Source organism: Rhamphochromis longiceps, linkage group LG3 (assembly GCF_057381845.1).
Source record: "Rhamphochromis longiceps isolate RC_006_pf linkage group LG3, R_longiceps_female_GT1.1, whole genome shotgun sequence".
Classification (NCBI taxonomy): Eukaryota; Metazoa; Chordata; class Actinopteri; order Cichliformes; family Cichlidae; genus Rhamphochromis; species Rhamphochromis longiceps.
Genome location: NC_140559.1, coordinates 8,301,391 through 8,316,478, shown reverse-complemented (window position 1 = coordinate 8,316,478; position 15,088 = coordinate 8,301,391). Strand labels below are relative to the sequence as shown.

The window sequence follows — 15,088 nt, the reverse complement described above, 5'->3', positions numbered from 1 at the left end:
TTCAACATTATCTCTGCTGCTCCGACCCGAGCCAGCGCTGCTGTTATTGTGATTATCCGCATCATGTGATCAGCAGGCCGGGCATGAAAGGAGGCCTTTTATATGAGCTGTAAGCAGTTCTCAGAGGCTGGTATGCAGGCTACATCTGATCCTCTTCAGCTCGGTGAGTCCTGATCAAACTGAATATCTGTTCGTGCTGCTTTCACACTAACAGGCTGCTCCATCTACACCAATCAAGGCATTTAGACACATTTTGGCGTTTTTTTTAGTGATTTCTGGTTCATCACATGCTGAACAGTGTTGCAACAGACCAACTGAAATCATTGTTTCATGAGCTCCACATTAAATCCATGGTAGCGTTGAAATAAAGTCTGCAGCAGTTTGATGTTTCGGGTCCTGTTGCTGACATCGTTGCTGTACATTTTGTTCCCATATTGTTTACTAGGTTTTTTCCTGTTGTTTCCTTTCAAACAGTAAAACGTGCTGTTGGTAGCCTACCATCTGTTTAATCTGCTTCAGTTTGACTTGATTTGTGTCTCCAGCTGTAAAATGTGTCGACTCTTCACACGTTCTGTCTTCATGCTGCGTTGCTGATTGAAGCACAAGCATGTTTTCCTTGAATCCTGCCTTCTGTAACAGCACACACGTGTGAATATGCTCTTCACACACTGACACACTGTCTGTACGTTAGCTTTGTGTGAGTGTGTAATTTCCCGACTGTCCTGAGAGTCAATAATGTTCGAGGGAAAAACAACATTTCTTCCAGAAGCATCCAGACTGTTAACCAGCTGTTGCTTTGCTGTTTGATCATCTGACTTCTAATCTTGATCACTGCCAGCTGGAGGAACAGAAGACACTTCACTGCTGGGTCATGGATCATCATGCATCAGGCCAACAAAGCCATGCAGCACATTTCCAGTGGCTTTCCTTTGCGTACCAGAGCCTCACAGAGATCCCTTATGAAACCATCCTGACACAGACAGACAGCCTGCAGGTGCTGGACCTGAGCTACAACCTGCTGGATGAGTATCCTTTTGTAAAGAGCACAGCAGCGTGCCGACCCTTTGCTAAGCTGTGTGTGCTTAAAAATGCTGAATAATATCTGTGTATTGACAATAACGCTAACTGTTTCCAACTCTAACTTTAACCTGACGGCTTCTGTTCTTTAGCAAACATCTTCATATAGATGATGATCCTGCTTTGGTTTTGTAAGTGATGCACATAGTCAATAAAAAGCCATCGAGTGTTGATCCGAGTTTCAGTGTAAGAAGAAACATTGGACGCTGATAAACAGTCTGCGTAGCAATCCGCCCGACAACAGTTCATTCGTATTAATGAAGTTTTTCATGTAATCTCAGTTTGACTGTGGGCAGCAAACAGAAGGATGTCAGTTATTATTTACCCACTCCTGGACATGAGGGTCCTGTGGATCGGTGGGATGCTGTGGGGGTGTCAGAGCTTTCTTCACTGACGTACAAGCCTAGTGTCCTTCACTCAGTCCTTATTGGAACCCGGCTCTGCTGGGCCGCCTGGAGAAGCTCAGCACTCTGATCCTGGACTGCAACAACTACACGTCTCATGTCAAGTTCCCCTACATGCCAAGCGTCACCACAGTGTGCATCAACAAGAACAAGATCAACAACCTGCCTGTGTTTGTGGAGGAGATCTGGAGAAAGTTCCCCAACATCAAGTGAGCTTTTTCTCTCTGATGAAGCGTCTGTGTTTGCTGTTACTGCTGCCTCATGTGTTTCTGTTCCTTCTAACCGCAGGATCCTTAGCATGATGAACAACGAGGCAGCACCCAGCTACTTCAATGGAGGCAGTCTGACCCAGTACACAGACTACAGGTGAGCGTGCAGGTTGCTTTCACAGCGAGAGCTTTCTCCTGAATTTACACACAGTGTGCAAACGTCATATTATCAGTATGAGCAGGGATAGCTCAGTAGGTAGAGTGGTGGCCCCATGATCGGAAGGTCGGGGGTTCGACTCCACTGAACGGCTACCCTGAGGTACCCCTGAGCAAGGTACCGTTCCTACACACTGCTCCCCGGGCGCCCAATGGCTGCCCACTGCTTCACTGGGTGAATGGGTTAAATGCAGAGGAACTATTTCCCTATGGGGACTAACACGCACACTCTCTAAAGAAAAATACATACAAACATGTGCTCCACACAGCATAATGACCTGTGTCCCTCTGTTACCACCGTTACCACATGATGTTTATAGAAACACTACGTGCAAAATCTAGTCACGCTGTCTGTTGTGTACAGCGCCCCCATCTGAGTCATCAGTGCAAGAACACAAGGCCAAGACGTCCTGTGTTAGAATAAACATTTTGTTTTCATGGCCACGGTCGGCTGCACGGACACTTTGAACAGACGAGCACAGAACTACAGGAGGTCAGTTTAGCCGTAACACAAACCTGTGAAATCATTAGCATGCTGTGTGTGCCTGTGTGTGTGCCGTGACACCTGCAGAGGATCAGCTGCTGTGGGCACCTCGCTAACTTCAGCTTTTAGAAACAGCTATGGTTTGAAATATTCCTCTACGGGCCAACATGTGCAGACAGACGGAAGTGCATGAAACACGTCAGCCTTTAAAAACTGTCAATAAAAATAGAAACACATGTTTTCACAGTACAACAGAAAAACATACAGTTTTAAGATAAACAGTAAACACGTGGTATCCAAGGAAACCAGACGAACGCTGTCTGATGGCTGACCACAGAACAGCTTCCTGCTCCGTGTTAATGATGCCTGAAGAACACAGCAATAACTCTGCATGTTCACATAAACAGCAGAGCCTTCTTTGCATCACGATCGTCAGTCTGCATCTGTCGGCTGTTCCTGTGTCTCACAGTCGTGCATCAGTGTTGGCTGTTGGCCCTCGTGCACAGATTTTTCCATGTCCTTGAAATCTTTTCATACTGTGTGCTGTAGATTTTACCTCTTCCATCATGTTGTGTTACTGTTGTCAGTGAACAGCTGCACACTGCTTGTCCAGCTGTTTCTTCTTACTATCACTTCTCAGCCACCTGCTGCCCTGTTCCAACTGTTGAAAACCAAACAGAGAAAAACAGTAAAATGTAGTTTGAACTGTTTTCTGATGTGTTTATGAGATTTGCAAACCACTGTCTTTGTGTTTATACGTAAGCCCATCTTTGGAATGACTCAAACCAAAACAGTCCGAACATGTAAATGTTTTGTGGACATTACAAAGACATTGTGCCTGTAACAGTGCTCAGCATGTGTATTATAATACCAGTGCTGTTCAAATGGTTTTTATGGGAACACCACCCACTTGTGTGGAGGCATATCTATGATCATCCACACACAGATGTCTAACTGCCTGGTAGGTGTTGGCATGAGTTTCTTGGAGTCATTGTCAGACTGGTGCAGTGGGCCCTGGATACTTCCTGGTGCACAGCAGCACCTGTCATCACGTGTCAAAAGTATGCAGGTAGTTCCTGGAGATTGAAGGAAGTGATCTGACCGGCCACCTGACCTGCATCCAGTGGAACATCTCCCATTTAAGAAACTTTAAACTTGTAAGCTGTGATGATTTAAAAGGTTATGAATCAACACAGTCGGTGTGCTTTTTCTCTACGAGTCTATCCATGGTGCATTCACCCATCTGGCCCTGTTCTTGCTTTGCCTCTTCAGACTCTATGTGATCAGTCAGCTTCCAGGTCTGGAGATCCTGGATGACACGGAGGTCCTGGAGAAGGAGAGAGCCCAGGCTCGGAAAACCTACCGGCTACAGCAGAGCGGTCACAGCAGCAGAAAACAGAGAAAGGACTCATCCAAGAAGCACACTCGCATTCAGAAAAAGCCCAGCAGCATCATGAAATAAAGCCTGTGTCGCCCGTGTTAATGTTATAATTGTGCGTTCTTTGTCTGCTTGTATTAACATTCATCTAAAGCTGTGGTTTGTGGTCATGTATGGGCATGTGTGTCTGCTGGGCTTCATCTGAAAAACAATCAATAATTAACAGGAAGTGCAGCGAGTAGCTCTTAATGCAGAGCACCTGTTTTACTGAATGAATAATAAAGCAGCCAGAGGATTCTTCCTCTTATCGCCTGTAATGTTTCCATCATCAGCTTTCACACAGGTGCTCTCACATGTTCCTGCATCTGCTGACAGAAACGTGTTCCTTTTGTTTTTGAGCAGTGCATCAAAATCACTGTGTGCAATAAAACGCATCATAATTTTAATGACGTGCATTTTTTTTAACAACACTAAATCGACTGTTTGTCTGCTCGGTCACCAGCGTCAGAGCTGCAACAGGCAGGACTCCGAATGACTCCAATCATGATGTTTGTGATTGTGGAGATATCAGAACACTCTCAGATTAATGTTGTTCTGCATACTGATCTCAGTCTCTTTGCATCAGACACAGGAAGAGGGAGTGAAGTTGTGTCTGCATGTGTTACAGTCGGTATTTTCAGCAGGAGGCACCACTGTCAAACTCACACATCTGGTAGTTTCCCAGAGAAAAGAACGACATCAAACGTTAATTGAATCAACAAACCTTGAACTTTTCTTCGCTGTGTGAAGCACAGCCTGTGTTTCTTTAGAAAATCAAACCATCTGATTGGCTCACCCTGCACTCACACACGCCGGCCTCCTACTGCGAGCTCTGTTTGGTCAGAAACCCGACTCTTCATGTTCGATGCTTTGCAGTGAGACCTTTGTTTCACATGACTTCTCGTTTCTCTGTTCTGTGTTTTGCTCTCTCGGTTCCTTCCTGTGCTTCAGCTGACACCCTCAGTGTGTTTCTGCAGCTCTCAGTATGAGACGTTCTCTCAGTCTCCCAGCATGTGGTCCTGCATGCTTATACTGAAGGAGCCGTGAGCTCTCACATTTGTGTCACAACATGCTAGCAGTTACAGACATGTTATTTGTTACCACGTTTCAAAGATCAAAGTGTTGTTAGAACGTCTCACGTCTGTGTGAAACAGACAGTGCAGGTAACCTGACAGCGCACGCTAGCATTAATGATGCCCACAGACCACATATGATAGCAAGTCAGGAGTGTATGTGATGTGTTAGCTTCCATATCTAGTTCACTTACGTCAGCTGCACAGGCTCGGCTAAAGTTGGGACACTGCGACTAAGCCCTGTGGATACGTCTTCACATATGCGCTGACAGAACCTCTGGGCAGATGTGCAGCCCCACTGAGCATGCTATAGTTCTGAGCAGCGTTTGGAACAGGTGCAGATATCTGTGCTCTGTGCGCAATGTTGTATAAGTTGTGGCTTTTAGTCATTTTGAAGGCATTCAGAATCCAATTATTCCTGTATGATCGATTTGTGTTGCTGTCAGAGTTTCCCCTGATACTGATGAACAGAAGCTCACTCAGGAACGAGGTCACACAGAGCTCAGGTTTTCACTCGTGAGGGGAAGCAGTTGATCTCCAAACCACTTCAGCTTGCTTTCCCCCTGCAGGCTGTTTTTATTGGTTACACACATGAACATTCATAAAGCTTGATGCTGTATTACCTATGAGAAATTCCTATAACTGCTTACAAAGTGTGATTGTGCGAGCATGGTTATACAATGTGTGGTTACATGATGGGAGTGCAGCTCTCCCAGATTGTTGTCGGTAGAATCTGTTCGTCTCAAGGCTGCTTGTTGCCCTTATCGAGGTCGTGCACGCAGTCATGTGTGTGGTTACCTAGCAAACAGAAGCACTCTAGCTTTCTACCTACAACACATGCATCAAACCTAACATTCACCTTTGCTGACTCTATCTTTTCATATAAACTTTCCGTCTTGTACAACATGTTCTAGATTTCTTTTGTCTGGATCTAATGCTGATGTGTTTAAAAATATAGACATAAATACTCGTAAAAAGGGGAACTGGGCTGGTTGCTGACTGTGTCATCTTTATATCCTTTATTTCCACGATGTTCTTCTTGCTATCAGTGTCACGTTTGGGCTTCGTCTACACGACATGATTGTTTATTCCCTGAACAAACTGTAAAGGTCATATTTGAACCCTTCACTCATTACAACAGGAGGACGTTTTGACATTAAGACCACTTGTCCTGTATTCAGATGACTGTGCTGAGGTTTGAGGTCAGATAGTCACCAAATGTGAAATATGAACCAAATATCTTTAAATGGTAAAAGTTTCCTGTTCTTGTGGAACACAATACTTCACTCTGAGAACGACTTCTCTACACTAGCTTTCTGTTCTCAAGTACATGTTTTTGTTTGTATTTTGTGTAACTTTTGTTAGTCTCTACCTCTGCATTTATCTTTGCACTTGTCTAAATAAGGAGGACACGAGATGAATAAAGATTATTTAAATAAATAATTCAGTGTACAGGAATTCATCAAACTGGTTGCAGGAATGAGGTTTTTCTCACACAGGATGTTGCTGGCTGCCTTTGTGATTAATAGCTGTCTAACTAGCTGGTCAGAGAACTAACTAGCTGGTTAGGATATTGAAAAACTGAGTTGTTATGTTGGTAGTGGACAGGAAGCAGACTTCGTCCTCTGCACTGAAGATTATTCCCTTTGTTTTTCCCTGTCTTGTCAGACATGCAGTGGTGTAGCATGGTGCCCCTAACAGTGCAGTCCTCATCTGTCCCCAGTGTGACTACAGCAAACCTCAACCACACGACACGGACACACGCACACTCAAGATTTCTGTATCAGCTGCACGAGTCGTAACTGTACCGGAAACTGAGTGAATCCCCTTCAAAATAAGGCTCTTGGAAGATTTCACTTCGATTCCGTTTTATTTAATTTTGTTTGTAACGCCAAATCACAACAGCAGTGACGTCATGTTGCTTCCCATTATAAAGACCAATAACAGGCCGCATTAGAGTGATCTCTCTGCGTTTGTCTGCCTGCTCGGACCCCTGTTCAACACACCGCACTGCTACATCACAACACTCCCGATCAGGTGTCAAACACGAAGCCTGCCTCAGGATCAGATTCAGCAGTAACAAGGACGCGGGCGCATCTTTCCAGAGCAGTTTGTGGTCGTAGTTAAACGTAAATGATGAATTCAGAGACGCACGTCCTGCCACACTGATAGTGCTGCCAGCTCTGCTCTGCTGCCCTCTGCACCCAGTGCAGCTGCTCAGTTGTTCCTTATAATGAATAATAATGAACCTCGGCTCAAATAACAGTTTCACCTCACACGTCCTGTATTTGGTGCTGCCTTGTGTTGTAGTTAGAGACTGCGCTTTGGCAGTGCGGCGGCGGTTCAAATGGTGGACACAATGACCTCTTAGAAGTGTTACGTCACAGCCTCGGTGTTCCCGTTTGAAAGCGCTGACCGGAAACTCGCTGTGACTGCGCGTAACTTGACGCAGGTGCCTGTCAAAGCGCCGTTCCGCTCGGTGTTTCGCAGAAACGCCGGCTGCCGTCGCCCTCCTCGGGCATCGCGCTCTCCTGCCTCATCGACCCTTTACGCGTGGAACATATGAAGGCGCGCTCTCGGCTCTAAAATGCTATTTTTAAACGTGACCTTGCGTCGAAGGACTGAACGCCGGCTCGTGTCAGTCCTGAAGGATTTCTTCGTGCCCGCAGCGCACTGCAACACACCGGCAGCTGAATGAATAGAAGCCGGGCCGTGGAGACTCGCTGCAGCAAACAGGACAGTGCTGATGAACAACACGGCCTACATGCCACGGAGTCTCCAGGACACCAGCTGTACGGACTCCTTCACTGACGCGCTGTTCCACCTTGTAACACAGTAATAACTGAGCTCCATTTTATTCGCTGCTGCAGAACTAAGCATCACAAGACAGGTGTGTGTGTGTGTGTGTGTGTGTGTGTGATCCACTATGCAAAAGAAGGAACGACCAACAGGCAGATGGACTTTGCATGCTGGATGTTTCTGCTGACCTTGGAAACCAAAATGAAAAATTAACCAGTGGCCTAAGCTTTTTGGATATTGCATAACTCTTCTTTGCTCTTGGTTCACTCCTGGGCTTTGTAGTAGCTGCTCACTGGATTAGTGTGCAGCTCACGAGGCCTGGAGGTGCACAGAGGGTGCTGAATGGTCTTTTAGAGCTGGGCCCGTCTGTAGATGCCTTATCCACCCAGAAGCAACGGATTGAATCGCAAACCACGATGTGATCAGCAATAAAGTCAACAGCCAAGCAATAAAAGTGAAGAACTTATGCAAACAGAGATCCCAGCGGAGGTTTTTGTCCATCGGCAGCATAAATAAACTCTAACTATGCTTCTGAACTGCGGTCAGCCATTGCCTCTCCTGAGGCATACGGACGTGCCGCCTCGAGTCATAGAAAACTTTATCCTGACGGGCTACCGCTTCCCAAACTACAGCCTGTGGGACTGCTTACTGTCAGCGTTCAGGCCTACCAATGAAACGGGCAATTTCTGGACGCACTTTCTTCCTGTTTTCATCTTTTTCTACTACTTTGTGGAGGTTTTTGGTTGGGAAGGTGCGCCTGATAGCGGTGAGCCTTTCTTCTATCCGCTGTGGAATTACTTTATTGGGGTGTCCTGTTTACTGATGGCCAGCAGCATGGCTCACCTGCTTAACTCAATGTCTCTTGTGGTACGAGAGGTTTGCTTCTTCGTGGATTACGGCACCATCAGTGCGTACACGGTCGGCTCATCGTTGGCATACTACTACTACATCCACCCTCAGGCAGGAATAGCAGAGACAGGGAGCAGCTCCCGGGTGGAGTTGAACCGTGAGGCTGCACCCTCAGCCTATGCAATCCCAGAGTGCAACGTGTTCTTTGAGACCTACTACATCCCGTGTGCATGTGTTGTAGCAATCATCTGTGTTTTATCCTGCTGCAATACTCGGCAGAGGTGGAGGCAGCATCGATATATCATCCGGACGCTGGTTTTTCTCCTTCCGTTTCTCATCTCCTCCACACCAATCTTCTACCGCCTCCTCACCCGATCGCCTTACTCCACCTCCTCCTCCTCCTTCACCGCTTCCACCCCCATGGCCCGCTTCTTCTATCGCCACTGCCTCTGGTTGCTGGTGTCAGCCATCTTCAACATTAGCAAGTTCCCCGAACGCCTTGCGCCAGGACGCTTTGACATCTGGGGGCACAGCCACCAGTGGTTCCACTGTTGCACGTTTTTGTCCATCCTGGATGAACTTCACATGATCAAGGCTGAGATTAAGGCCATCTTGCTGAGCCCAGCGTTGCTGCTGCCCCCCACCTCCCTCTCCCACCTACCTGGACCCACCGTTGCGTCCACCTACGGAGTGATGCTCCTCCTCCAGACCACCATTGTCTCCATCATCGTATGGTTCTCCTGGCGGGCCAACTGTATCTATGGATCCCAGAGAGAACAGCTGGAAAAGGAGCACCCCAAGAAGCACCTGAAATGTCACTGATCACGGAGAAGTCACCGCCATCATTAGACCCGCCGTATGTTCCCGCCCCCTTTGGATTATAAGGATTATATGTAGAGCTCACACGTGTGGTTGAGTGCATATCTTTGCCAGTTCTTTCCCCAGAGCTGCTGCAGCACCTCCTAACAGGACGTCTGAGCGCTGGGACAACAACTACCTCTCAGGGCTCTGCAATTATGGTTGCTGCCCAGGAGAACTAATGTTCCACTTTACGACTGGTTAACATGTTAGACGTTAGTGGGACCATTAAGAACATTTGCTGATGAGCTGTCTGCTGTTAGGTCCTTTTTGTTCTTCCTCCTCCGTTTGTTATTTCGAGCTAAAACGGTGTGTTGCTGCGGCCTGTGCCGAGCCCATTGTTTCATGTCCAATGATTCCTTTGATAACATACCTTTTCTTCCTCTTACTTGCACAAACATTCGCACACGAATCTCATTTCCTGTCTGTTTTGCAAGTGACCCTTGCAGCAGGAAGTGTGCGTTGCACACGACGACAGAAATAGCTGAGAGCTCTTCTCAGTCTTACAGTGAAGCACTTTCAGGGGCCGCTCATACTTGCCCCGTCATTAAGAAGCCATGCTTAACTTTCTGTAAGGACACAACACTTCAAAGCAAATAACCGTGTCCTTCTGACACCGCAGTTTTTGACAGGTGAAATGTGTTTGTGTGACTGTTTCTGCTGTTTGTGTGGTTTTCCCCTTAGGCTCTGCTGCTCACTGCAGACTTTATATCTTTATGATGAGAGCAAAGTCTGCAGAGCACTGTTCCACTTTAAAGGTTTGCTTTGTTAGCGTGAGCACAGTGACTGCAGCAGTGGGCTCTGTGTCCGAGACCCTTCATGTGCTGAGCAGCCTTCAGAGTCAAAGCCATAGTTTGAAAAGTGTTGAGCTAACATCACAATTTCAGTTCCTACGAGCTGATATGACCACGTGTGTTATCGTCAGCCATACGCTCAGTGTGTCCATTTTTTAAATACAGGCTGAAACCAGCGACATTCAGTGAGTCCAACATGAACAGCCTGAGGCTGTACGATCGAGTTAAATGTTAACTTTACCACCAAGTCTTGATTGAGCAAAGTTAAGCTTTGTGGCGTTGCTTGATCACACCTCCTCAGCCGTGAGACTTGGACCCTGTAGGGTTTGGTTTAGACACCATCCATGTACATCGTGTTATTTAGATGTGGGTTGTCCAGAGAAGCATTAGTAGTGGATGAAGTGGACATATAACCTCTCATATGCTGAGAACTCGAACATGGAGGTGGAGCAGGTCAGCTTGGTGGCTTCATTGCTGGATGTCAAAGTATACTGGGCGAGACACTCGAAGCACCAGTCGCTGCAGATGTGTTTGAGTGTGAAAGATGTAGAAAAGATGCTCGTATGAATCTACGGGTGAAAGAGACCTGCTGTATAAAGTGCTTGAGCAGATTAGAAAAGCTGCATAAGAGCCAGATTTTACCATACAGTGACTAATGTCCCCAAATCTGTACTGCTGAACACAAACGTAAGTGTGTAATAATGATGATGATGATTTTAGTTAAACAGAAATATTCTTCTGATCATTTAGTTTCATGTCTTCCACAAAAAGAAGCGAGACATCGGTGTGGTCCGGTCCTCCACCCCGCCGGGTTTGTTTTTTTCTCTTTGACCTGTTTGTTAATCTCACGTGGTGACGTTGTGATCATGTACTAAAATCTGCACATATACCTGCTTATACTTGCACACCAGAAATTAATTCTCATGGATCAGAGTTGTTTATTACACGTGACACTGGAATATGTACGGAGGGAACATAGAGGTTGAAATCATGCTGCACTTTCTTCAGGCTCCTCGCGTGGCTCCTTTGAGGGTCTGTGGTGCTGTGATATTTCATTTCAGGTTAAAGTATTGCTGTCTGATGAACGGCCTGAGAGACTTGTCTGTGTTGAAGCAATGTGTTTACCTCAATTCAGCATTCGAATCGTTGTGTTGCTGAGAAAAACCATCGCTGGAACCGATCGTGTCCGGTTGAGTCTGGAATCTGTTAAGCTGTGTTCAGTATGAGGATGTTAGACTCACTGACTACTCATCTTACCTAGTGAAGTACTCAGGGTGAAGAAAACTCTAATAGATTATTTACACATGCATTTAATTATGAATGACTTCAGGAGGGTAATTCTAGCACTCAGTGTACAAATCCTAATCAAATAGTGTATCTTTGAGTTTTCAATAAATTACACAGAGAACTTCTGTCATTGTGGGTCTTTATTTTCTTTACTGCTTTCATAATCAATGCCACTTGAATGCTGTCCTTAGCTTCAGCTGCACAAACAGCACTGCTGGTTTCGTTGTAATGAGTGCAACACAAACACTTCCTGTAAGCTGGTGTGGGTCAGAGACCAGCCTCTACAAAGTGACAACAGCGTGCGACGACAAGCTGAACACAGCAGGCTGAAGAACAGTCATGTGGGCTGTGGGCAGCAACTGAACACAAAGCAGACATCACAAAATAATGTTTGGTTCATGTGCAGAACAGAAAGTTTGTTTTTCACTTCAAGCGTCGTTTTGAAACTGCAAACTCTGAAGCTGACGTAACAAACACTGGGAAGTCCTGCTGCTGCTTCCTGTGTCGTGGCGTTAACGTGTGCAGCTGAGCTCCTCCGTTGTTTCCCAGCTTTTCTTTTGCGTCGTTTGGATTAAAGAAGTGAGATCAAACATATTAACTGCACCCTTATCTGTGTCCATGCAGATGCTAGCAGGTGCATTTTTAACCTTTGAACGAATGGATTTGTTATTAATCTTCTAACTGACAGACGAAAGCAAATGAAAGTGTGACGTGTTCAGTTTCAGCCATCGCACACAGTCCTGGTTCCTGGCCCCACACAGCTGCAAACATGTCTATAGGTGTTTAGACTCGCTAAGTCAGGGGATCTCAGAGGTTTGAATAATTCAAATGTTTTCAAAGAAGTTCCCTGTCCTGCCCTGATTTGCAAGTCTAGCACTTCCTCCTCTCAGCCTGCTGCATGCTGTGTGTGCTGTAGGTCTGCAGGACCCTACGCTCTGCCACGTGTACGTACCTGCACGCACAGCTGGCTTTTCCACTTCTACCCCACTGCATCACTTTGTCTCATTTGACTTTAACATCCACAGCTGCAGGAAAGACATGAACATCAGAGTGGAGATCATCCTCAAGCAGAGCTGCTGCTAAATCAGGGAGCCTTTAAACAGTCAAGAAGGTGGTGAAAGCAAAGGGGAGAGTGATGGAGGCAAAGGCTAATGTAAATGAATTCAATTCAGCTTTATTTACACAGCGCCAAATCACAACAACAGTCGCCTCAAGGTGCTTTATATTGTAAGGTAGACCCTACAATGATACATACAGAGAAAAACCCAACAATCATATGACCCCCTATGAGCAGCACTTTGGCGACAGTGGGAAGGAAAAACTCCCTTTTAACAGGAAGAAACCTCCGGCAAAAACAGGCTCAGGGAGGGGCGGGGCCATCTGCTGCGACCGAAATGAAGAGTGAGAAATAACTGTCACAGCATCAGATGCAGGCAAAGAGATTTGTTTTATAATCTGACTTCTTTAATGGTTTTATCTGTTTTACGAGGATTTACCAAAGCAAAAGGAAAAAGCGCGAGTGAGGGAGTTAGAGGAACGAGCGAACAGCAAGAGCCTGTTTGCAAACAGCCCCACAGCAGCTCTCTGAACGTCAGATCCACTTCATGATCAGTCCAGCTCAAGTCTCGGCACCCCGACACGTCTTTCGGTTGGTTGTTGCTGAAAAACGTTTCCGCAGCACGCAAACGCTGCTGCCACCATGCTTCATGCCAGGTGATGACCGCTGCCTGATTTCTTCCTGACATGACGTTTGGCATCAGACCAGGTTCTGATCAGACTCCTGTGCTTTTAACTGAGGCGTGGCTCCTGTCTTTCTCCAAGGAGCGGTGATGGAGCTTTGTCAGGGTGAACATTGGCTTCGTGGTCACCTTGAGTTCCTTTCTAAGAGTTCTGGTTGTTCCAAACTGCTTCAATTTCTGGAGGATGGCTTCGATACCCTTTCCCAGATCTGTGCCTAAATACAGTCCTGTCTCAGAAGTCCTTGGACTTCATGGCTTAGTGCTCCAACATGCACTGTCAACACATGTCCTATCAGCCGGTGGACTCCAGTCAGCTTGTTTTGATAGCTGATGATGAGTGTCATGGCAAAGGCTGTATGGGTACATACAGTTTTTACATGTATGCAACCTCTTCAGGCTTGATATCTTACATATAGATTGATGAGCTTCTTCAATTGGTGATGCAAATTACTACAAGTATGCAAAACATTTCATATGGGCTCAGTGTGTGGGCTTCAAACCTGTGCAAAGTCCAGTTTTAAGGGAGGAACTTTAACAACATGAGAAGCTGAAGTCAGACTATTCAAATATCAGGTGGAACATCGTTTGCAAATGTCCGTACTTTCACAACAAAGAGGGTTTGTTTGTTTCATCTACTCATTCAGTTCTGACAGCTGTGAGCTGAGATAAGCTTCGTGGTCTGAACTGGGGAGGGGCAGTGTGGTATTCACCGCTGATAGGCTGAAGGGAAAACACGACCCTATCACGTTTGGTTATTGAGCTTTCATACAGGACGATGCGCTCTCTGTTATTTTCACATGAAACTGGCACAGTGATCCCTGAAAAGCAGCAGGTCGGTGAAACAGTGTGAAATAATCAGACTGTGCTGGATTTATTTTGTCTGGTAAGATAATCACGAGTCTGAACACAGCTGCAGCTTCATCCATCGCCACTGTCAGTTACATGACGTGCAATGTTTTAAGCTTCTTGTCCTCGATCATGCAGTGAGGGAAGCACCCAGCAGGGAAACGCTTTGCTGTCTGAGTACCAAACAGAAGCAGAAGAGAGAGAGTATCCCAGGATGATGACAGGTGGTGGGAGGAGCTGGTCGCTGTGCAGGACTCTGAAACATGTCGGAGAGTGGGGACCAGTGGAGGGTGCTGAGTGGACCCAGAAGGAAGCAGCTGTTGTGTGTGAACTGTGGTTTTGCTGTTTGTGTGGGAGACAGAAAGGCTTCCTCTGCTGTGTTCAGTCTGGACCTGCTCTGCAGGACTCTGTGGAAATGTAGCACAGCTTTTACTTGAGTAATGTCACTAAACTCTCCACACTTCTTTTCTCCCACCTGGCTGGGGCTGATCAGCTCGTCCCCACCCACACAGCCCCAATCTCATGCATGCAAGTCTCAGCAGCTCCTTGAATGTTTCTGTGCTCTAAACAATCTCACAGATGCCTCTGGGTCAGCCTGGCTGGCTCACTGCTGAGGACTGCTGAGACCTGAAGCAGGCACTGGCCTCTGGTGTCAGTCTGCCAGGCGTACTGGTGGATCTCTAGATCCAGTAGGTGGTATTCCACAGAGGGGAAGCTCCACTTCTTTCTCCAGGTGAGCTCATAACCCACAGCAGCTGTCTGCTGGTGGCTGTGGAAGCAACACACGCACAGCATGGAGAGGAGGGAGCTGAGTTTGCTAGCTGCTCTTTGTGCCGTCCTCACCTGTGGTCCTGAACCAGTACAAGCTGAAATCTGTTTCCACGTGTCTGGGCTTTTTCTCTCTGCACACTGGGAGTAACTGGGAGTAAACCTGCTGCTGCACACTGAGAGGAGCGAGCTGCTTTGGTTGAGGTGCTTCAGGCCCTCTGGTCACCTGGCTTTTGCATCAGGTAGACCTCAGGGATGGGATCGTGGC

General features: G+C 46.6%; 2 protein-coding genes across 2 annotated transcripts; both read left to right on the top strand.

Annotated features, from left to right (window-relative positions):
• Positions 1-162: 162 nt before the first annotated feature.
• On the top strand, positions 163-4,224 carry LOC146672711 (leucine-rich melanocyte differentiation-associated protein). The gene is made up of 4 exons (XM_085389533.1): positions 163-1,026; positions 1,499-1,690; positions 1,770-1,847; positions 3,663-4,224. The coding sequence occupies exons 1-4, from the start codon at positions 872-874 to the stop codon at positions 3,850-3,852; spliced, it is 615 nt and encodes a 204-aa protein (XP_085245659.1). The 5' UTR covers positions 163-871; the 3' UTR covers positions 3,853-4,224.
• Positions 4,225-7,290: 3,066 nt separating this feature from the next.
• On the top strand, positions 7,291-11,576 carry paqr9 (progestin and adipoQ receptor family member 9). The gene has a single exon (XM_085389276.1). It carries the CDS (start codon positions 8,205-8,207, stop codon positions 9,348-9,350), a length of 1,146 nt encoding a protein of 381 aa, XP_085245402.1. The 5' UTR covers positions 7,291-8,204; the 3' UTR covers positions 9,351-11,576.
• The last annotated feature ends 3,512 nt before the right edge of the window (positions 11,577-15,088 follow it).